Source organism: Hippoglossus stenolepis, chromosome 21, assembly GCF_022539355.2.
Source record: "Hippoglossus stenolepis isolate QCI-W04-F060 chromosome 21, HSTE1.2, whole genome shotgun sequence".
Taxonomy (NCBI): domain Eukaryota; kingdom Metazoa; phylum Chordata; class Actinopteri; order Pleuronectiformes; family Pleuronectidae; genus Hippoglossus; species Hippoglossus stenolepis.
In genome coordinates, this window is record NC_061503.1 from 19112676 (window position 1) to 19134953 (window position 22278).

At 44.4% G+C, this 22278-nt stretch overlaps 2 protein-coding genes across 2 annotated transcripts; one reads left to right on the forward strand and one right to left on the reverse strand.

The window, feature by feature from the left end:
* The first annotated feature begins 1276 nt into the window (after positions 1-1276).
* On the forward strand, positions 1277-3996 carry LOC118100544 (keratin, type I cytoskeletal 9-like). Its single transcript, XM_035145783.2, has 2 exons — positions 1277-1958; positions 2488-3996. Exon 2 carries the CDS (start codon positions 2583-2585, stop codon positions 3522-3524), a length of 942 nt encoding a protein of 313 aa, XP_035001674.2. The 5' UTR covers positions 1277-1958; positions 2488-2582; the 3' UTR covers positions 3525-3996.
* On the reverse strand, positions 3975-21499 carry LOC118100543 (formin-like protein 1). The gene is given in 28 exon segments (XM_035145780.2): positions 3975-4541; positions 5405-5484; positions 5863-5977; positions 6281-6373; positions 7052-7153; positions 7232-7395; positions 7886-8015; positions 8112-8192; positions 8309-8377; positions 8607-8841; positions 8919-9121; positions 9224-9348; positions 9516-9764; positions 10185-10428; positions 10607-10708; positions 11213-11362; positions 11789-11899; positions 12141-12215; positions 13746-13839; positions 13916-13992; positions 14213-14321; positions 14694-14837; positions 14964-15047; positions 15472-15545; positions 15810-15871; positions 15874-15892; positions 16682-16765; positions 20635-21499. Coding segments are annotated over 28 exon segments (3276 nt in total). The 5' UTR covers positions 20830-21499; the 3' UTR covers positions 3975-4535.
* Between the last annotated feature and the right edge of the window lie 779 nt (positions 21500-22278).

Sequence of the window (22278 nt, forward strand, 5' to 3'; positions counted from 1 at the left end):
TTGATGCATGTCGACTAACGGCAATCTAGAAAATTGGCTAGCTCGCTAACACCAACGTATCATATAAATGAAGTCAATGCCTCGTCTATGTCTCGTCTGTCCAGAATAGAATCCACAGGGTGCAGTTCATTTACCAGCCACCAGGGTCAGACATACCAAGAGTTTTCTGCATGTTGACCTTTAAACTCCTTCAGAATAAGTCATTGTAATTCCCTGGATGTGTCAGACTGACTCATAGACTGATGTGTGCTCAATAATTTAGTGAGTTCTGGAAGGAAGCAATAAAGATTGAAATGGGCCTTGATGAGAAAGGTTCCCGCCCCGGTCTGAAACGTCCTCGCATGAAAACAGCCGGGATGAAAGGACGAGGTTTAATTTTATATTTCAGAAAGCAGCTTTATAATAGTCCTTAATAAATTATGAATGTACCATCATTTAATACATCCTCAAATACTCAAATCATGTCGACTCTCAAACTGATCCCATCGGACAAATGAACGAGTGTCAAACAAATACACGATGAACAAGGGAGCGACTATAATTAACTTTGATTACAAATATCTGCTCAATTAGATTTGACGACTTCAGGGATCATTCGTTGGAATAGAAGTGATTTGATTCCAGAGAGAAGGTGACGAGCAAATCAGGAAGAAAGAACAAAACAAGTTTCGTCCACAACTACGACTGTTAAAAGAAAGTGTAGATTATTTGGAAATTTGGTTAAAATATGACATTTGTATAGAAACTTATAGAAACTGACAATAGTAGATATTTTGTTGGTATTTTGTTATTTATCATCTTTTCAATCTGAAGCTCGACCAAACGCTTTAAGATCCCGTTTACCTTGGAAAGAAAATCCACTGTAACAATATTGTTTGTACAATTAACAACTGAAAACTTCTAAATGAAGTTTTCAGTTGTTAATTAAAGAGACATTCTGTATGTTCTGCATTTTGTGCACAGATTTAATTTATCTATCCAGTAATTCTGTTTAATATGCAGAGAGGGTTTTTACAAACAATGCAGATGTTAATTATCACCATTCAGTGATCTAAGAAGATAAGAATCTTAAATCCACAATTTCCTTCTTTAAAACTGGAGTTTAAAGACGATTATCTGCAGATTGTTGAAATAGTTTTCACACGTTTCAGCTGGAGTCTGAGGAACAAGCCGACAGCTGCAGCTCTGTAATAAACTGAGACTGTGAAACGGACATTAATGAGAGTTAAAGTGCTGCTGTGTTGACCTCCGGGGACAAAGATGGAGGCTGGAGGTGATTCCTGACTGAAGCAGTTCATCAGTGTGAGACTTATTTACTCCAGACTCCACAGTGACCTTCACGCTCTGCTCTGCAGCCAGGAGGCGCCCTCGGGCTGATATCGATTCTTAAAGCATTTTCTTCAACTTCTCTTAAAGTGGCCAAACGTATGTTGTTGCTATCGCTACATAGCTAACGTTAGCATTAACAGCTGTTTAGTTTCAATTAAATTCAAGACTTAATTCTATTGCTCACAAAGTTCTGTTCAGTCGGCCACGGCTGATCTGATGGCCGACATGACAGCTCCCAAAACAGCTCAATCGCCCCCTGGTGGCTGACTGCAGTACAAGTCATTAACTTCCTCCTCCTCGTTATTTAACCTCTTGTCTCGTAAACACAGGGACAAGAAACCATGTTCACCAGAGGTTTAAATGAACATACAGCACCTTTAAGTTTCATCCTTTTTATTTAAGTCTGATTCTTCTTCTGCATTTGATTTGTTATTTGTTGAACCTTTTAACTCCGGGTCGTGTTTTCCCCCTGGAGGCGGCAGGAAGTGAGGCGGTCCTGCCCTGCTGCTCTCACTCCTCCACTTCCTGCTGCTCCTCCTCTGAACGGCACTGTGTGAACGACCCGGTGTGAACGACGTCTACAGAACTCTAGAGATCGCAGGCTTCATTCAAACCGGTGAAAACAGACGGTGAGTACGATAAGACGCTGCACTGACAAAAATCTGCTGCAACAAGTTGAAACTCCTCGTTCACTTCCCAAAATATTTTTTTGGCATGTTTTAAACAACAGTTTTCTACTTTATAAGAAATGCTATGTTGTGCACTTATGAGGGGATCAGTCCCGTCTATGTCCTGAACATTGACGGGACTGAAAGTCGACTTTGACTTGCAGCTTGTTGTCAGACAGAGATTTTGAAGTTATGCACAATCTGTGGAAACTTGTTCAGGCACAACAGCAGCAGGATCATGTTTCAGCTGCTGAGTCATCAACGAAGAAACCAAACTGGAAAAACTGTAGAAGCTCAAAACGTAACCAGTAACACCCAGCCGCTGTAAATCTGCTGCTTTGGGTTAAACACTCATGATAGAGCTTTAATGTTAAAGTGACAGTTGACTGTAAACTTCTTATCAGGAGTTGGATTTATTGTTTATAGTTTTATTTATTCTACAGAGGAAATGTCCCAGGCAAGTTTTAAATCTTTTGTTTTTCATTGACAGAAAACCTCCATCTCCTCATCAGGGATTTAGTTCATTCATCTTTTACGGATCTTAAATCAGTTTAAGCCTCAGGTTCAGGATCGTTGTGAGGAAACATGGACGATGTGTCTGCGTGTCCCTCTGTGGACTTCAGTCGATCTACGACCTCTAACGACCTGGTGGACGAGCTCGAAGCAAGTTTGACGTCTTTCGTGAATCTCTACGATCGACATGAAGATCGTCTTCAGAGAGCGTCGGAGAGCTTCACGCAGACGGCCGCTCGAGTGCGTGAAGCACGGGAGGTCGTTCCTGCAAATAGAACGATTCGCGGCGTGTTCGGCGGCGCTCTCGGTGCAGTTTCTGGCGCCATCGCTGGTGGAGTCGGGGGGGCTTTGGGGGCAGTTGCTGCGACAACTTGCCAGAGACTTTGTGGAGAAATCGGCGCAGTCGGTGCGACTGTCGGCTTCGCTGGCAGCGTGGTCGGGGGTGTAGCTGGGGGAGTGTTTTCTGGAAGCGTCGGCGGTGCTGTCGGCGCCACAACTTCAAGTTCATCTCATGGTGCAGTGAGCGATGCATTATGGGTCGCCATCGGTGTTGCCACAGGTGGTGCAATCGGCGGTACTTTTGGCAGGACAGTCGGTGCAGCAGGTGGCGCTGTTGGTGGCGGTTTTGGTGCGTTGCTGGGGACGAGATTTGCCGTTTATGTAGCTGGAGGCGAGAAAGAAAAGAAAGTGACGAGGCAGGAAGTGAGCGTGATCCAAAAAACTGGACTCGACTTCTGTGAAACCATCAAACCTCTGCAGGTGGAGCTGAGCTCAATAAAAACCATCAGTGAGAAAATACAGTTCAGTCCTGACGTTCAACGTGTCACACGACAAACCGCAAAGACTCTGGCTGCTGCGGCCGCGATGGAGGAAACCGCGGCTGATCCTCAGAGAGACGCAGATTTAACTCAGTTTGTGGAAGAAGCAGCGAAACGAAGCAGACGAATCTGTGAAGAGCTGAAAACAACGAGGACGGACGCAGAGAAGCTTCTGATTCCACTGAGGAAACTCTGAAGACGAAAGTAAAACAAGAGCCGAACAAAATCAAACACGTCGTCAACTGTTGATGAATCAGAACTAATAGGAACAGACATCATCTTGTTGTCAGAACCGTACTTTCTTATTAATTTGCTGCCTTCAAATGGAGCTTGTGAGCTTGTGGTTAAGAGGTGGAAACAGTTTAATGTTAAAAACAATATAAATGTCTAAATTTCAACACACAAACTAGTTGAAACTGTTTTTTTATTAAAACTTTTTAGAGGAAAGTCACTTGTGTTTTCTCTCTATCGCAAATTAAAAAAGTTATTTCAATAAGAAAATCAATGAATGATGATGGAAGATGTTTTGTGTAAAGAAATATCCATCATTTAGTTTTTTATAAGTATTTTGTTTTACATATAACTGTAGAGAATAACTAGATATGAGATATGTAACTACACTGAAAAACCCCAAACAAATGTAAATGTTTAAAATAAAATTACACTGATAAAAATGTCGTCGTTTTCTGCTTCTCTCTCTCTTCATCATAAATAACAGAACTCTTCTCACACTAGAAAACAGTATAAAATCCTTTATTTGTTGAAATGTTAAAGTATTAGTTCATCATTCTTTCACTTTAGTATTAAAAATAATTTAAATCTCTTACAAATCTCCAATTTAATTTCTCATCTCTACTTCAGAAACAGACCATAATTCATATTTAATTTAAAATGAACCCAATTAAAAAATCATGCGGAGAGTATTTTTATTTTCAAAAAGCTATAAAAATGATTCATGAGTCATGTGTCCGTCAAAGTTTCTCTGTGATTTCACTGCGTTAATCAAACTCGGACTCTTCCTCGTGGTCGTCTTCATCAGCTCGCGTGACGTGTTTTGAGCTGCAGGTGATGAAGATGAAGATGAGGTTTCAGATGTGGTGTTGGACTCGTCCTCACAGGGAGATGTCTGAGGACACGTGCAGCTGTTGTCCTGGTTTCCACTTGGCGCTGCGCCGCCCACCGTCCGCCCGCCTGTACGGCTGGTTCCTTAAATCTGAGGCCAGAGACAAACACATCGTGATCATCAGAGACCAGGAGCTCGTGTTTCATGTCACTGAAGAACTGAGGCTGTGATGTTATCGTCTTAGAGCCACAGTCCTGTCTTTAACGATTTCATTAAATCCTTTACTTAATAATAATACAGGGCTTATACTCAGAAGACACATTAGAAATAACAATATGTATATTATTACAAATGAATATATATAAATGTACTGTGAACCAATTAGAGTATAGACGCCCTTGTTGTGTACTTTAGTTTAGATAGTTTGTTTCTAAAGATAAATCTATAAAGTCAAACTTTTTCTACGTCAGACTATTGGTTTCTCTTAATTTTCTGTTCGTCTTCCTCAGGTTGATCAAGTTTAATTTTGTTTAGTGATGACACAAATTAAGTTTTGATGTTTTGTTCAAGTTTCATAGACTTTTGGCCATTTAGTGTATTTTCTATTGTTCACATGTGACTTTTAATTTCCTGAAACTTTACAGGAGCTCAGAGGTTTGTGTTCATTTGGTGGAAAGTAACTAAGTATTTACTCAAGTATTTCAATCTACTTTACACTTGAACTTATAATTACACTACATTTATTTAACATAGTTAAACTACTAATTACAGATTCATTCTGAAGTAATATAAAATATGAATTAATGAATTAATATCCACTGCCTGTTAAAAGCTGACTTAACCTGTTTTTAATCTGCTCTACATCTGAAATCAAAGGTCACATCTTGTGTTTAATTCTCATCTCTTGCTTGAATGAACAGCTTCATGATTATTATCCCCCAGTCTGTCCGTCGGCCTCCGTCCCTGCTCAGACAACACAGACCCTGAAAGCACCGGGGGATTCAAGACGTCACCTCGTCGCTGAACACGGAGTCGCAGAAGAGGCGAGAGGAGCGTTTGGCCGAGCGAGCCGTGAAGGGCACGGACTTTAGAGCTGAAGAGGACGGGACGAGAAGAGGGACAAAGACAGGAGAGAAGCAAAGACAAGGAAAAGTAAGAAATACGTGGAAAGCGGAAACATGACGACTCAGGAAAGGTTAGAAAAAGGTTAGAAAATCAGAAAATCAGAAAAAGGTTAGAAAATCAGCCTCAAACTCTAAAAAGCGGATCAGACGGCGAGCGGCTCTGTGACCAGAGACCCTGAAGCCATCTTGAAACGGCGACTGGTCAAACATCAAGTCGTGTGTTAACCAAAAAGCATCAGAGGTGATAAAGTGAATCAGTGAATGTTTGAGGCAGAAAAACCAGGAGAGGAAACTCAGATGAAGTTGATGGTTTTAAATCTGTTCATGTTCAGCGGACGGATTCGAACCTGTGATGATGTCCTCGATGGCTCCGTCCTTCCCCTCCCTCACCAGCGGAGACACCTGCCTCCTCTTCAGCTCCGCTATCAAGTCCATCTGCGGCAGCCTGGTCACCGTGGCAACCTGAAACATCACACCTGGGTCAAGGGCTCGTCTGCTGCGGTGAGGTCACAGGTCAAACAGATGTTTCATGGTTTCTTACTACCGGGATCGGATTTTGGTCGTTAGTGGTTTGATTAATAGTCGAGTTATTAGTGTTATTATTTATTTAGGAGGATATCTGTTTTATTATTATTATTTTACATGTGTGAGTCCAGAGGAGCTCAGTCAGAAAATGTTTCCTTTTCCATTTTAAAGTTGTCGATGTCGATGGAATCCTGGTGTTTTGCCGGTGAACTGTATTTTGAGAGGAATCTGAGACGTTACCTTGTTCTCCATGACGTCAGGTTTACTGGGAGTCGACGGAGTTTCACAGTTCAGGACAAGTTTCCTCTTCTGCTCGTTGTCCTGCTCCGCTTGCTGTCAGGGACAAAAACATGTCAACGTCTTCGACTGCACAGTTCGAGGTTTAATTCCCCAAATCCTGGTGGAACTCAACTCTTCTGCTGGACGTCTCCAAACCGCCTCAAACTTAATAGTCAATAAAAAAAGAAATTCTCTTGTTTTGCACAGTAAAATATTTAAATCAGACACTGATCCTCATATCACAATATGTTGAGACAGTTGTGATAAATCTGAGGGTTTTATTTGGTTTTTAACATCAACTAAAGAAAGTTGTTTGTTCCAGTTAATTAACTCTTTTAAAGATTTTAAACATTTGAGGATTTACACAAGACTGTGCCTTATTTTATCTCGACTAGATTTCTGTACTTCCCTTAATACATTTATTCATTATTGATACAGCTCAAATATTATCATGAAAATATGATGTGAGCAATTCTAAATGTGCCTTTTAAGCCTTAAATGTATTGTTTTATAATTTTCTATCCTGCTGAAGCACTTTGCACATTTGTAAAGTTGTTGAAAATCTGTACAAAAGTCAAAAACAATATTATTATATTATTATCAGCAGCTCCCTGTGGCTGCGAGGACCCAGTGAGAAACAGTAACAGTATATCTCCTCTTGTCTCTTTGTCAGTGAAGCAGCATCAGTTCATTTGCTGCAGGATCAATAAAACACAGTGAGTCTCATCTGACCTTGTACGCTTTGATGAATCTGACAAAAACTGGGAAGAACATGGAGGGAGGAGTCGTCTTGGAGTTTTCTCCAAAGTACTCCACAGCCGAGTCGTACACATCCTGAAAAACACACCCCCGGGGGTTTAAATACAGACACGGGTCGTCCTGATTGATTTGATTCATTAAAGGTAGTTGAACCTGTGCAGTTTTCCCATCAGCCACCAGGGAGTCGAGCAGCTCGGTGTTTGTGCTGAGGAACGTCTGCAGGACGGGATTCTGTTGTTCCAGAGAGAACTCGGCGGCGGTCGCCTCCATGCCGCGCTCCAGAGCTCGCACGTCCTGCAGGATGCTGTCCAGAGACACTGAGCGGCAGAGGAGAGCTCTTATCATTCAGGAGGCGAGGCCGGCTTCCATTTAGCATTCCCCTCATCAGAGGAGCGGTAATTAGATTATAAAGTATTACTGCTGATTTAAAGGTCAGGGAGGAGATAACCTGCACAGAGATAACAACAGTGCTGCTGTTCAAACTCCTTATTAAACACCACGTTTGACACTCGGCCTTTCAGGGCTGAAAGTGGATCAGTGAATAATTCTGTTCTGATGAATTAATCTAACGTGGTTCCAGCTGCTTGAGAGTGAAGATTTACTGCGGCTGCTCAGAGCGTCGTCCGTCATATAAAGACGTTTATTAATATTGTCTTTTCACAACCAGGAAACTGAAATACATCAGGGAAGTTCACCTCCTCATATCAGAGCCGTTCACTATTCAAACCACTGCTTCTCATCTTTAGGTCATGTGGGTGGAAGCTTCAGTGTGTGTGTGTGTGTGTGCGGAGGTTAAACAGAACGAACCCATCGAGGCTTTGTCCAGGAAGTGCAGCTCCGAGTAGAAACTCTGGACTTCTGGGTATTTCTCCTGGATGATGCTGACGATGAAGTGCAGCAGCGTCTGTTTGCGGTCGGTGGATTTAGTTTCCAACAACTGGGAAACAACCAGAACAGATAAACAATATCACAGGTTGAACAGTTATCTATAGAAAGTGATGTGAGCTTCTCATACTTCAGATATTGGACTCACCAAATCGAGGCTCTGCAGGCGGAAGCCGTACGCTGCTCCTCGCTTGCTGCTGTTCATGTAGTTCCCAAACGCTAAGACGACCTACAACAGGAAACAGGAAGAAACTATGTGAATTTGTTTAATGCTCATGAGTGACTGAGAAACATCGTAATGAGCTTCATATGTTTTATTCTCCTGAAAATAGAAACGACTCTGACCTCCAGGATCTTCTTCAGTTTGCCGGAGGATTTGATCGACATTGAGGCGGCGATGACGGCGTCGAGTTGCTGAGAGAATATGACTCCATAACTCAGTCAAATATAAAACCACACACGTCATAGAAATATCTTTAAATTCTGTTTGATATATACTTTCTCAGATATGAGTTATACAATGATTATCACATATTTAGTGATTGTATATGTGATAATCATCGATGTCGGACTTTAAAACCTTTAACCTGAGTGTTTTCCATCTTGCTGCACAGTTCAAGTCGTATGATGATCTTCTACTCACGGGCTGGATCAGCTGGACGCTCTCGGGGAAGTTGCCCATGAAGGTGAGCGCTCTGATTCGCTGGCAGAGCCGCGGGATCTTGCTGAAGCGCACCATGAAGCGGTCCTCCTCGCTGAGCTCGTCCAGGGGCCTGCCCTCACACTCGTGGTTGTGGATGAGCCTCATCTCGTACTCCGAGGGGATGAAGCGCTCCAGGAGCTCCAGGAAGTCCAGACTCAGAGCTCGCTGGTTGTACCTGCGGGGACGGATGTAAAGTCTCTTACTGCTTTTTCAGGTGTAAAGTAAAAACTGAGTCCAGGGTTCTGTGCTCACGTCTCGATGGCGCAGCAGATGTCGGACGCAGCCATCCCCTCCTTCCGCAGGGTGATGGCCAGGTTCTTGGCCCTGTTGGCCTCCATCAGAGACACTTTGCTCTGGGTCTTATGAGCCAGTTTCATCTTGAGGGTCCCCGGGGCCACGGGGGCGGACTGGGCCTTGGTCTTAAACTGCTCCTCGAAGGCGGCCATGTTGAGCTCCTGAGGGAACAGTTCCAATAAAGATATTATAAAGATATAATATTAGAGTTCAATATTTGTTTCCCGGAAAAAGACGAGACTGTAGAAGAGAAGTGATGGAACCTCTAAGACGTGTTCGTCGTCCAGCTCGTTGAAGATGGTTCCTGTCACCTGGCTGGATTTCAGCGCCTGCCAGTTCAACAGCGGCAGGCGGTATTTGGTCTGAATCGGTTTCTTTTGTTTACAACCTAAACAGAGGAGGAGAAAAATGTCAATTTTACAAAATAGAAAATCAGAAAATCCTTTTACAAACAACACACTTCCAAACTTCACCTGCACTTGTGTTTACTGCTTATAACAGTGAAAAATAAAACCACAACCTTCTGTGGAGGCTGCTGCTCTGACGTAGACTCACCTGAGTGCTGGGTCGTACCACCTCCAGGGGGCAGCAGAGGAGGAGGTGGAGCTACAGGTGGTGGAGGAGGAGGAGGAGGAGGAGGAGGAGGAGGGGCTACAGGAGTAGGAGGAGGAGCTGTGGTTGTGCTCGGAGGTGGTGGGGGAGGAGGCGGCGGTGGTGGAGGCGATTTTTCAACTTCAGGAAGACATGGCGGAGGGTCGGAGGAGGTGGGCGTGGCCTCATCTCCTGTACCTGCTTCTTCTTTAGCTGTCGAGGAAACAACAGCATCGTCGTTATTCTTTCTCTCACGTCAATCAAATCCATCTCAGCCAAGCTAAGCTGCAGGATATATAACCTATACTACATCCAGCCACCAGGGGCCGATTGAGTCATGTCATTCATCTTTATTTAAAGGTCGATCATTTTAACGTTAGCTAAAGACCACCGTGGTTTCCTCTTGCAGGCTTGAAAAGGGAGGAATCTGCAAAGTCACCACTAGATGTCACTAAATCCTACAACTGAACCTTTAAACTCAGCTGGTTAGTTAATGAAGCACTTTGACTAGACAAGTCATTTTTAACTCAGTGGGTGAAGAGACGTCAGACGTCATTTTTTTATTTGTGTTTAAACATTCAGCCCTGTCTTCTTGTTTCTTATAAAAAATAATTATTCTTTAGCAGCTCTGACCTTTCTGAGTCTCGTCCTGGATGACAGGGACCACCTGGAGCTCCAGGTGTCCGGACACGGAGCGCTCCATCCGGACGAGCCCCTGCTCCACCAGAGCTTGAACTTTGACCTCCAGCTCCCTCAGGGCCTGGGTGGCCCGGTCCCGGTCCCTCTCTCGCTCCCGGTCGCTCTCACGCTGCAGCTCGCTCTCTCGCTCTCGCTGCTGCAGCAGAGTCACCTGAGAGCTCGACTCCCGAAGACCCTCCTGAGACACGAGCAGGGAACACACACAGGAAGTGGCCGAAAGTACGTAGACACCTGAACATCTCGTTACTCATCATCAATATATAACTTTATAACTGAAACCAGCTTGTTCTAAACTCAGTTTTTCCTTTAAAGAGCCTCGTGGAGGAGAATATTTAATATATATATATAAACTTTACCTTCAGCAGCTCCACATCTTTTGTCGTCTGAATGATTTTTTTCTCAAACTCTGAATCTTTCTCCATCGTCTCCCGCTCGTTCTCCTGGAGTCTGCAGCTCAGCTGAGAAACAACACAACAACAATCATTTCTACATCAACTTCACTGTTTGAATGTAAGTGTGGAATACACTCAGCACGTTGGTGTTCATGGCTCAGTTGTGTGTCCACAGTCAACTCCTCTGCCACTAAACCCGATTATAACAAACTGAAAATTTGATTTTAAGAGAAATTCTACTTGTTAAAGCAGCAGATCGTCAGAATGAGGTGAAGAGAACATGTGAAATTATTTAAATGATTGCGCAAGGATGTAAACTGTATTTGTGAATTATGTATAAGGAGATATTGAAATAAACATACACATACATATATCTATAACATATTCTGTTATAGATATAAGCAGCCTCAGCTGGAAGCTTATTTAGCTTCAGTTTCTACAAACTTTGCACATCTGGATTTTAATCTCGTTCTTCCTGACAGATCCTCTGGACTGTGTGTGTGTCTGTGTTCGTCAGTTTCATCCATGAGATGATTGTTGGAGCTCGGACTCAGTGAAGTGAGTCTCCACCTGTGTGTTGTGTCCCTGCAGCTCCTCCATGTGTTCCAGCAGAGCGTTCTTCGCCTCCGCATCCTCCAGCAGAGCTGCCACGTCGAACACGTTGTCCAGGTACGCCTGGATCTGCACCAGCAGCCGGTCGCTCTCGGTGAACTTTAACCTCTACACACACACACACACACACATACACACACACACACATTTAACAATATGACAACAGTCATCTCGGTATATATAGTTGTGGCCCAAACAAAATGGACGTGAGCCTGAAGTTGCCCATGTGTAAAATACCAAATGTGACTAAAATATCCCGAAACAAATGTGGTCTTCTCAGGCCAACATGCGGTGCTCTAGTGGGTAATTGGGATGTGAACCCATGTGATAAATAGTGAATATGCCCCAACTAGCACAAAACAAATTGTGGTATTGCTGGGACTTACTTGTGGCCCAGATCTGGCAAACAGGACCGTTTAGTGCCATCATTAGAATGTGGGCCGGATCTGGGCCAGAACAGTTTTGCCAGGGGGATGTAAACTGAGTCTAAATCAAACATCCACATTTCAGAGTAAAGCTTCAGGAGACACTTGCCTCCAGATAATCATCCAGCTCGTGTCGAGTGAACTCGTACTGGAGGTAAACTCTGAAGTTCATGTTCTCCACTGAGTGAACCACGATGTTGATGAACTGCATGCACGCCACCTGGTGGAGACACAGAGGAACTGCTGTTATTGATTGTTCAGTCATTTATTCTTTTATTTAAAAAGTTTCATTTAATTAAATTATATGTTTCTCAGACGTGAGAATTAAAACAAAGCAAACATGAAAAGTGTTTCATGACTTTGTCTCTCCCTCGTTTCACATGAAAGTGACTCAGGAGTAAATTCAACATTTATCAGTATCAAGTTTATGTGAAAATAAAAACACACAGTCGCAGTTTTACCATGAAGTCGATGTTGTTGTCTTCGCTGCGGAAAAACTCCATGAGCTTCTCGAACCTGCTTCTCTCTGCACACACCTGAACACCACAAGTACAACATCATCATCATCATCATCATCATCATCATCATCATCTATCTGTTTGTATTCTGCAGTCACATCTTACAAACGACTGTTCAGAGATAAATGGTGGTTCAATTCTCTCTCTCTCTTTTTTAATGATCAGTTCATTTTACCTCTGCAGTGTGTGCCCCCCCCCCTCCTCTCTACCCGCTCATGTCCGTTACATAATGCAGCAGCACCCGGGCAGCGTGCACGGCCCTGAACAACCACCCACGTCCTGCTGCTGCTGGGGGACATGACCCGGCTCCTGGCCCCGAGCCCACCTCCCTCTCTCTCTCTCTCTCTCTCTCTCTCTCCCCCACCCCCCACTGTCTCCCTGTGTCTCTCGCCCACCCTCTCGGCTGTGGGGCCCCTGGCTGTGACACTGGAGTCAGGCTGTGGTACCTGAAGCTGCTCTGATCACCAGACGACAGGAGGAAGCTGCCAGACGATTTGGTTCCTACAAACCGACCAGTTTAATTTGACACACGATGATCTTCCTTTATTTGTCACTTTACTAGAAGAAGAATCTTTAAAGACGTCAGGTGATGGTTCAACCTTAAAACCTTAAAACTGCTTTAACACCATCAGCTCACAGATCTTTAAAATGACCTGAAGCAGAACACCAGCTGTTGAAGTATTTCTCTAAGTCCCTTCTGATGTACATATACATATATATATATAAAATACTTAAAATTATAGCTTTGTAAATCTATTTTACACTTGAACGACACTAACTCGTATGATATAAATGTCTCGATGACGTAGAAACGTCCCAAACTGTCGACTCCGCGTCAGCGTCGGTCCTGAAAGGTCCAAGCAGGTTGGAAACACTAGGTGGCGCAATGAGCCATGTTCAACCTTTTAATGAAGATTTATTTGATGAACGTGATAATAAATGTGTTTTAAATAACAACATTAATGTGTTTCAGCAAAGAGTCAGACATAATTTAGTTTGCACCTAAAAAACACGTTGAAGAGTTCGGTATCTAAAAGGTTTTTGTCTCAGTCCGGATCAGATGCAGCTTCACTGACGTGAACTAAATATAGAAACTCTGAGTTCAGGTTGTTTCTGTCGCTGCAGGAGGCGACAGGCCGGAGACAGTTGCTTCTTTCTGAGGCAAAGATGAGAGGGAGGTCAAAGGCCACACGACAAGTGTTGCACATATTCACGCCTCGTCAGACGCTTTTATCTGGAGGTGGAACAACTGCACACAGCAGCTGACGGAGGGGGAGGAGGAGGAGGAGGAGGAGGAGGAGGGTCTGGGGTTCCCCTGTTAACCTGTGTTAAAGTCTGGTATGTGACTGTTACACTAACACCACCTCTGTGTTAAGAATAAGAGCAGTTTAAAATAAAGTGAGTCGTCCCTGCTGACGCCCGAGACGCACAGCAGGTCCACATCATGAACAATAAACTAAATGTGTCTGTTAGAAGCTGCTGTTGAATCTCTGGTCACATTAATATCATTTTTAAAATGATTTAATCATGTGTCTTTGATCCTCGTACCTCTTTGAAGTTGTCGAAGGCCGAGAGGATGATGTCATGACCTCCTCTGACCAGACACACGGCGGCGAGCAGCTCCAGAACCAGAGCCTTCGTCCTGAGGAGCATTTATCTTTAGTATTTATTCTCTGTGTTTAAAATTAATTCACTTACATGTGTTTGGGTTTATTTACCGTGGGTTTCTGTTGTTGAGGCTCAGTGTGATCTCATTGACACAGCTGGGATGTTTCATCACCAGGTTGAACCCAGACTGACACACACACACACACACACACACACACACACACACACACACACACAATAAGAGCAGCTGCGTCACAAACATCGTTTCAGTCACGTAAAACTTATAATTTCATTTAGTTTCTTTCAACGTTTTGTTATTTCTCCCTCTGGCAGAAATCAGCCTCTGAACCTTCCTGTCTCACGGGTAGAGAAACTTCGCTGCGTTCTGATTGGCTGGTTTCAAATACCTGATAGTTCATGATGGCACGTAAACACATGATGCAGAGATGAACGTCGTCTTTCTGGCTCACGACCCGGGAGTTCCTCACCACCTTCCTGTTTTGGAGAGAGTTGAATCTGCAGGTGAGAGACGCTGTGGTTACCTGAGCTGTCGTCACCTCACACTTCTACACACTCACATTTATATATAGATATCAACAGTTCATGGTTCCTCTGTCAAACCGGCTGTGGTGCAGAGGTGGCTGCTGGGAGGGATCGACTAACTGGGCGCTCTGGTTTATCTAATAACAGGTTCGAGTGTGTTTGACACATTTCTCACATTCACACTCTGACACACAGACGTGTTCACAGTGACGAGGAATGTGGCTGCCGATCAGAAAGATGATGACATGTTTCAATCTGTGACTTCAACAACACTGCCTTCTCATGTGGATCGTGAACAGAGACACGTCCCCTCGTCCCCTCGTCCCTGGCGTCCGTCCTCCTCACCTGGCAGTGAAGGTTTTGCTGGTTTTGGATGAACTGTGGGACGGAGAGCTGCTGGCACTTCTGCTCAAGTCCTCCACCGATCTGTCCAAACTTTTGTTTTTATCTGAGGGCAGAGAGCCGCCGTCCAAACAGTCTGCGTCCAACCTGAGAAGAGTCACAGAGGAGTCCGAGCTTACTCATTAAAAAGATAAATGGAAGTATCGTTGTTATTTATTTGACGCAGGGATGATGCAGATATACGACAGTTGCAGTAAATGAGACGATACCTACGTGACAGCGCTGTGAGCGTGAGACAGATAATCCACCAGGACGTCTAGTCCACGGTTTTCCTCATTCAGGAACTCTTGAGCCCAGCTGGCGAGATGAAATACAATAAACTTAAACTAAACTAAATGTCCAGACTTATTACCACGTGTGTGTGTATCTGTGGGTTAGGGTTAGTACAGAAAGTCAGCATCACCTGATTGGGGTAAATAGTTAGAGATATGATTTTAATGTTTAGGTTTTGGCTTTATATGATTTAATCTTTCATTTAACATCTAAATCGTTTTGTTCCAAAGAATGTGATGAAGACTCACACAGAAGAATGTGATGAAGACTCACACAGACGAATGTGATGAAGACTCACACAGACGAATGTGATGAAGACTCACACAGAAGAATGTGATGAAGACTCACACAGACGAATGTGATGAAGACTCACACAGAAGAATGTGATGAAGACTCACACAGACGAATGTGATGAAGACTCACACAGACGAATGTGATGAAGACTCACCCGATGTGATTGGTCCTGAGGGAAATCTCCAGCTCTCTGAGGATCTGCGTCGATTCCTGGACTCGTCTCTTAAACTGACAGAAACACGTGCGGAGGTTAAAGGTCAGCGAATGTTTCATAGAGCTTTATCCTATATATCATATATATCATATGTATCATATATATTCTAGATATTCTATACATCTGTGGCACAAGAATGATTGTTTGGATGCTACGCAGAAAAAAAACATCCCTACTGATGTGGAAAAATTAAAAGGTCTTTATTAGTGTGACTTATACATGATGAAAAGATATAAAAATATAATAGATTATTATCATAATAAACTGCAGGTTCTTACCTTTCGACCGACGCCTCCATGATCCAGGAAACTCTTCAGCTTGTCCAGGTACGCAGACGGGGATTCTTCACCTGAAAGCGCTCCTGCACACACACGCACACACACACACACACACACACACACACACACACACACACACACACACACACACACACACACAACACAGCTCTCAGTACACTTGCTGTGCTGCAGTGAAGGGAGGGGGGAGATGACACACGTCTCCTGTGGGTTTTATCTTCTTCTCTGTGCTGAGGCTCGTTTTAAAACATCAATTTCATCGGGTTTTAAAATGAAACTGTGAAAGTTCACAAAGATCAAAGTGTGATTTCTTCTAGTTTACATTGAGTTTGATGATAATTCTCTGTATGAGCCACTGGGACGTTTCCCTCTGTCACTTTGTTATGGACCTACCTGTGGTTGCTACGGTGACGTGCAATATTGATGAGCTTCCTCATGTGTGTGTGAGTGTTTGAGTGTCGGGATGTTTAGTGTTAAACTGTGTCGTGTATCGATCGACCTACACTGGTTATGAATCTATACACAACACTCTGCAGCTGTGTTAACTTGAATCAGCTTGATTAAAGTGAGTTTGACGGTTCAGTGACTGTGAATATGGAGAATGTTGAACTGTAGATCAGTTAAAAAGACTCAGAAGTTATTAAAAACCAGAGTTTATCTCCAATATTCAGCAGGAAACCTTTAAACTATGAAGAATTATAAACAGTTTGGTGGATTCGTTACAGCAGCAGCTCTTCTGGTTCAGGAAGCAGAGGATCATGGGTAATACTGCTGCAGGGGGCGCTGTTGCTCAGTGAAAGCTACATAGTCGTACTTTAATTAAATTCAGTTAAGGACTGTTGTTGAGAACCCACCTGGTCACAGATCAGATCCCACTTCTTCTCGTTGTCGTACTGACTGAGGATCTTCACTTTGTCCGGAGGCAGATTCATCGAGTTCTGGAAGAAGAAAAAGAAACAGACGCTAAAACAGTTTCTTCTTCGTGAACGTCGACAGTGAAGCTGCTGAAACAAATACTGATGATGGATGGATGTCATTTCCAAATCCGTGTTTGGAGTCATGCAGCTCCGCTAACGTGATTTTCAATTATCACGTGTAGGAAACGTGGCTCCAGTGACGCTAGCTGCTCGACGGGTGATATGTAAATGCTGGTGCTGTGGACTTTGGGCTTTTTAACTTTGCAGAACTTTTACATTCACAAAAAAACTTTAAGACCCAGTAGAGGAAAGAAACACTGAATAACATCATGTGTCTCCTGTAATGTCACGAATTGTTCAGAAGAACCAGAGACAAACTGGTTTCTCCTAAACTGTTTATGTGGACGACAACTTAGTTTATATAGACAAACACACACACACACACACACACCACTGACGTCACAGCCGATAATCCACTGGTGTCCCATTATTAAACACATTCCAGCACAGCGACACACACACACACACACATCAGCTGTACTAATTATAACACACACACACGGTGCAGGGCCTCTGGACAGGAGACACACACTCAGCTGCTGAAAAGCTTCACGTCCTCCTCGTGTCTCGTGTGTTTCGTCCTCAGCTCAGACGTCAGTTCAGCCTCATGACAAACGTCCAGCTGACGTGTTGTTTCACCTCCGGCCTCAGATGAGACACTTTTTTACATTTCAGTTTTCTGCTTCCTTTGTGTGATGATGTTATTGTTGTTAAAGTGACTCAATTAACAGATGAAGCAGCTGCTGAACACGATCATTCCTGGTTTAAAACCGAGGCCGTGCAGACGTCAGTGTCGTGCTGGAATCAGGGGCAGAGCAAACAGCAGAATGAATCAATGATGCTCTGCTCCACATGTGAATCTGATAAATCAGCTCTGACGAACGCAGCCGGTGGATCAATGAGAGCTGGTTTCATTTGGACGACTGGAAACTGAAAAGAGGGAAACAACCTGGGTGTAGTGGAGCAACGAAGCTGGATGATGATGATGAGGGGGATGAAGGTCTTTCTGACAAACATCATTTACATTTAAGCTAAACTTTAACCACAGATTCTTCCAGGATTTGTTTTTCTCTGGTCGTTCAAACCGCCTCAGAACTAGATATGAGCTCATCTCCCCCGAGGCCCGACTCTCCCTTGAGTTCAATCCTCATTTACATGTCTTTTACATGAGGGTTGGAAAAGGACATCGTGCGAATAATTGGCAAATTTGGATAATATAATATATATCAGACAATATATTGGTATCAGAATTTAAAAAGATGTAATATCAGAACGAGCATCAGCCTTAATACATAGTGACTCCTCTTTTTTCTGCAAACTCACTTCACAAATCCACAGATGTACATTTACGATCCACCCACTGCTGCACTGCCTGCTGGGAAATATGCAAAGTGTTATGTAAAACACCGGAGGAGAAAAGTGTTCACGTGCATTAGAACCCAAAGTGCACCGTGCACGTTTCTGTCCGTGCTTCTGATTTGCAGAATTGGTTTGAATCCGGTTTGGATTTGCTTATTTATCACACACACACAAATACTGAGCGCTCACATGCAAACGAAGCTGCCGTGCACACACTTCAGAGGCAGCTCCACACTTTGAGTCTCTGTGACTTCCAGCTCCTCCTTTGTATGCAGACACAGTCTCTCCTGCACTTAACTCAGGAGATTTGCTTCATCAGCAGAAGATGTGGGGGCGGATGGATGAGAGGAGGGGTGAGAGGGAGGGGTGAGGGGGTGGGGATCTATATTTGGTGTCAAACAAACAGTGATGCAGCAAATCTGCTTTTAAAGCAGCAAGAAGCTGCAGAGCGACGCCTGGTTTGTATACATGAAAGAGAGAGAGAGAGAGTGTGTGTGTGTGTGTGTGTGTGTGTGTGTGTGTGTGTGTGTGTGTGTGTGTGTGTGTGTGTGTGTGTGTGTTAGATTGTTTCTTTAGATCAATAATCAGGACACAACTGTGATATTTACACAGATTTCCCTCAAAATGCAAAAAAAGGCCTTGAAATTTAGATTCAGGGCCAGAGTCAAGCTTCACAGTTTCACTGCAGAAGTCGGAGTCACTTCACTGATCTTCTCTAAACACAGAGATCAGCTGAAGAGCTTCGTCTCCGACAGAGAAACCCATCATCTCCTGAGCAGAGGTGATTAGAGCTGTTCGCCCGAGAAGCGGCGTTTAATTCTCTCACCCATCGATCGAGCTGCCTGAGCCGAGGAGACGCTCGTTCATCAGGACTTAAAGCTCCGTCTACCAGCTCACACATCATCTTCTCCTGATGAAGGAATGTGGTTCCTCCGACAGCAAGTCGTCCGGTCGCATAGTGAACGTGTCTGCGAGGTGAAGACACGTCGGTCCCTTATGGGACAAACAGCAGCTCAGTGGAGGACGTCACGAGGAGGAAATCGAGTTAACGTGGAGGAACGCTGGTCATCGAAGAACGTGGAGATGATTTGGTTTAATGGCTTCGATACGAGTTGTAGGCAAAACAGGAAATTTTATAAAACTGGATTTTAATGCAGCGTGATGCGTTTACGTACTTTTAAACCTGAAACCAATGAAACCTCAGTCTTCTGTGAAGCCACTGGACTGTCAATAAAGATCGATGACATGTCAGCTCCCCATAGTGAAGCCAAAGCCTGTCAATCGCCCCCTGGTGGCTGGCTGCAGTATAGGACATAACATTTTAATACAACGTCACGTTTACACAACGTTGTTATGGTGCGTACACACCAAATTCTAAACAAGTTTTTTCGCGTTGGATTTTTTAGCAAACACAACCTGTGAATATTTGCCTTTTCTCCTGAGTTTCATTCTCAGTGCTGATTGGCTTTCGCAACATCACGTCAACGACTTCGTATTTAATCTCAACGTTTAAACTTGAGACGACTGGAGCTGATCTTCGCTCAGGTTTCGCTTGAAGGACTTGTTTTGTGTGGATAGTGATTTTGCATTTGAGCCAAAGGACCCTACACAAAGTGAAGTGTGCTGCCAGGAGGGTCCACACACTCTGCTGCTGTTGTTAATCTTCTCTCACGAGTAAAACAATGAAATATAAGAGAGGTTCTGTCATTTAAAGCTGCAGAACCAGTTCATGTTCAGCTGTTATTAGAAGGTAAACAGGTCTGACTTCGCCTGCTGCAGAGAGCGGCCGCTCTGAGCCTAATGCTGCAGTAAGCCTCAGAATAAAGGAGCTCTTATGTATCTTTCCACAGTGGCTTTGTGTACCTGGCACCGCGATAAGCTCGTCCACCGCAACGTGCACATTTCTGCATTTTCTGAATTCTTTGCTTCTTTGTGCAGTTTTTGTCTCCTGTGTCTTTTTTTGTCTTTGTGAAAGTCACCATCATCATCCTCATCATCATCATCATCATCATCATCAGTATCAGTATCATCTTCCTCATCTTCATCTTCCTCTTCCTCTTCCTCATCCTCATAATCAGTATCAGTAACACTATCCTCATCATCATCATCACCATCATCAGTATCAATATCAATATCAATATCAGTATAATCCTCATCATCACCATCACCATCATCATCATCAACCCTCATCATTGTCCTCCTCCTCATCCTCATCCTCATCATCATAAGTATCAGTATCATTATCCTCATCTTCCTCCTCCTCCTCCTCCTCTATAATCATAATCTTCATCATCAGTATCATTCTCATCACCCTCCTCCTCCTCCTCTCCTCATCACCGTCAACACCACTATCATCATCATTCTCCCCCCTCCTCCTCCTCCTCCTCCTCCTCCTCCTCATCACCCCTCTCCCCTCCTCCTCCTCCTCCTCCTCACCCTCCTCCTCCTCCTCCTCCTCCTCCTCCTCTCACCAGCACTGCACTGAAACGTTCCTCCAGCTCGTCCTCAGGAGGCATCGGGAGTTTCAGCCCTGCAGTTTGCTTCAGGGGCCCCGTGGAGCCCTGAGGGGCCGACGGCGGCTTCCCCTCCTTCTGGAGAGGTACCTCCATACTTCCTGCTGCGTTGCCCATGACTGTAGATCCAACAGGTCCAGGAAACACGCACATATGCACAAAAACCTGCTCTTAAACAAAGTGTCGGAGCATCTATAAATAAATAAACAGGCTGTTTCCTGTTGTTTAAAGTTCAGTTAAAGGCTCTGCGGCTCTGGACTGTGGCCCTTCCTTATTGCCATGCACTCTGTCCATGTGTCCATGTTGTCCAGCAGACATGAAGCTCAGCTCTGAGACAGACTCAGAGCCCGATGCATTATGAAATCCTAGAAACAGGGAAAGGGGATATCCTGAGGAGTGACGGACAGAGTGACAGCTGAACAAGTGAACGAGGAAAGAGGGGGGAGGGAGGGGAGAGGGGTCACGGGCCGAGGCTGCAACAAGGACAGAAAAGAAATGAAAAGAAAGTGTCTCTCCTGTTTCTGTCTGCACAGGTGAAGCAAAATTTTTAAAAAAAACTCTGGAGAAAACTGCTCCCAAAGCTGCAGAGCTCTCAGGTGCAGAGGCTCAGTTGTGGCTGCATGTTAATCTGTGGAGGTCGTCCATGTGCTGGTGCATGCCGGGAGTCTGTGGATCCTTTATCTCCATATTCACAGGAAATAAATAAAACAGAGGCAGAGCTCCAGCAGGCAGCCGCTCAGTCAGGAACACGGAGAGACACTGGAGGCTTCACTTCAGCAGGGCAGAGGCAGGCGGAGAGACACTGGGTCCTAGAGCCTCCAGGTTCAGGCTGCACCGTGTGTGGTGGGCGTGTTGATGAGGTTTCTGACATGTGACGTCATGTCCGGCCTCCTGCTGCTCTTCAGGCTCCGCCCCTCGCCTGAGTGTTCCCCACATGTTCCTGTTGGTGTGAGCGAGTCGGACCCGACAACCTGCTGCTGCTGCTTCACAGGAGGAACATGAACTACACAACACGTCTGGACAACATTCACAAAGTCTGAGAACAAATATGGCAGCTCCCTAAAGTGAAGCCAAACACTCCTGACTGCCCCCTGGTGGCTGGCTGCAGAGTAAGCTATGTTAAAAAAACGTTCGATCACGACCTCGTCCACACCTTCACAGACTCACATCGCCACAAACCCCACGATGATGTAACTGTGTGACTCACGCACTGTGTGAGTGGCCGAGCTGTTTGAAATGTGACTGGAAGCAGCGCTGGTTAATAAGTGATGAGCGTCACACTGATACCTGGTCACGCCTGGTCACGCCTGGTCACGCCTGGTCACGCCTGGTCACGCCTGGTCACGCCTGGTCACATGACCTGAGACTCGTGACGTCAGGGGATGAAGTGAGACTCATTCAGCCGAGGAACTTTAAACACTGTGTTTTTCTGTCACTCAGTTGAAATAAAGGTAAATTAAATAAAGTTTGTTTCCTGTTGTTTATGTCACAACAATAAAAAAAACTTGCATCTGGTCATAAACTGTCGTCTCCTAGTTAACAGGGCGACATCTGGTGGTAAAAACATTACATTACAGCGGGACGGCGATCTGCACATTTTCC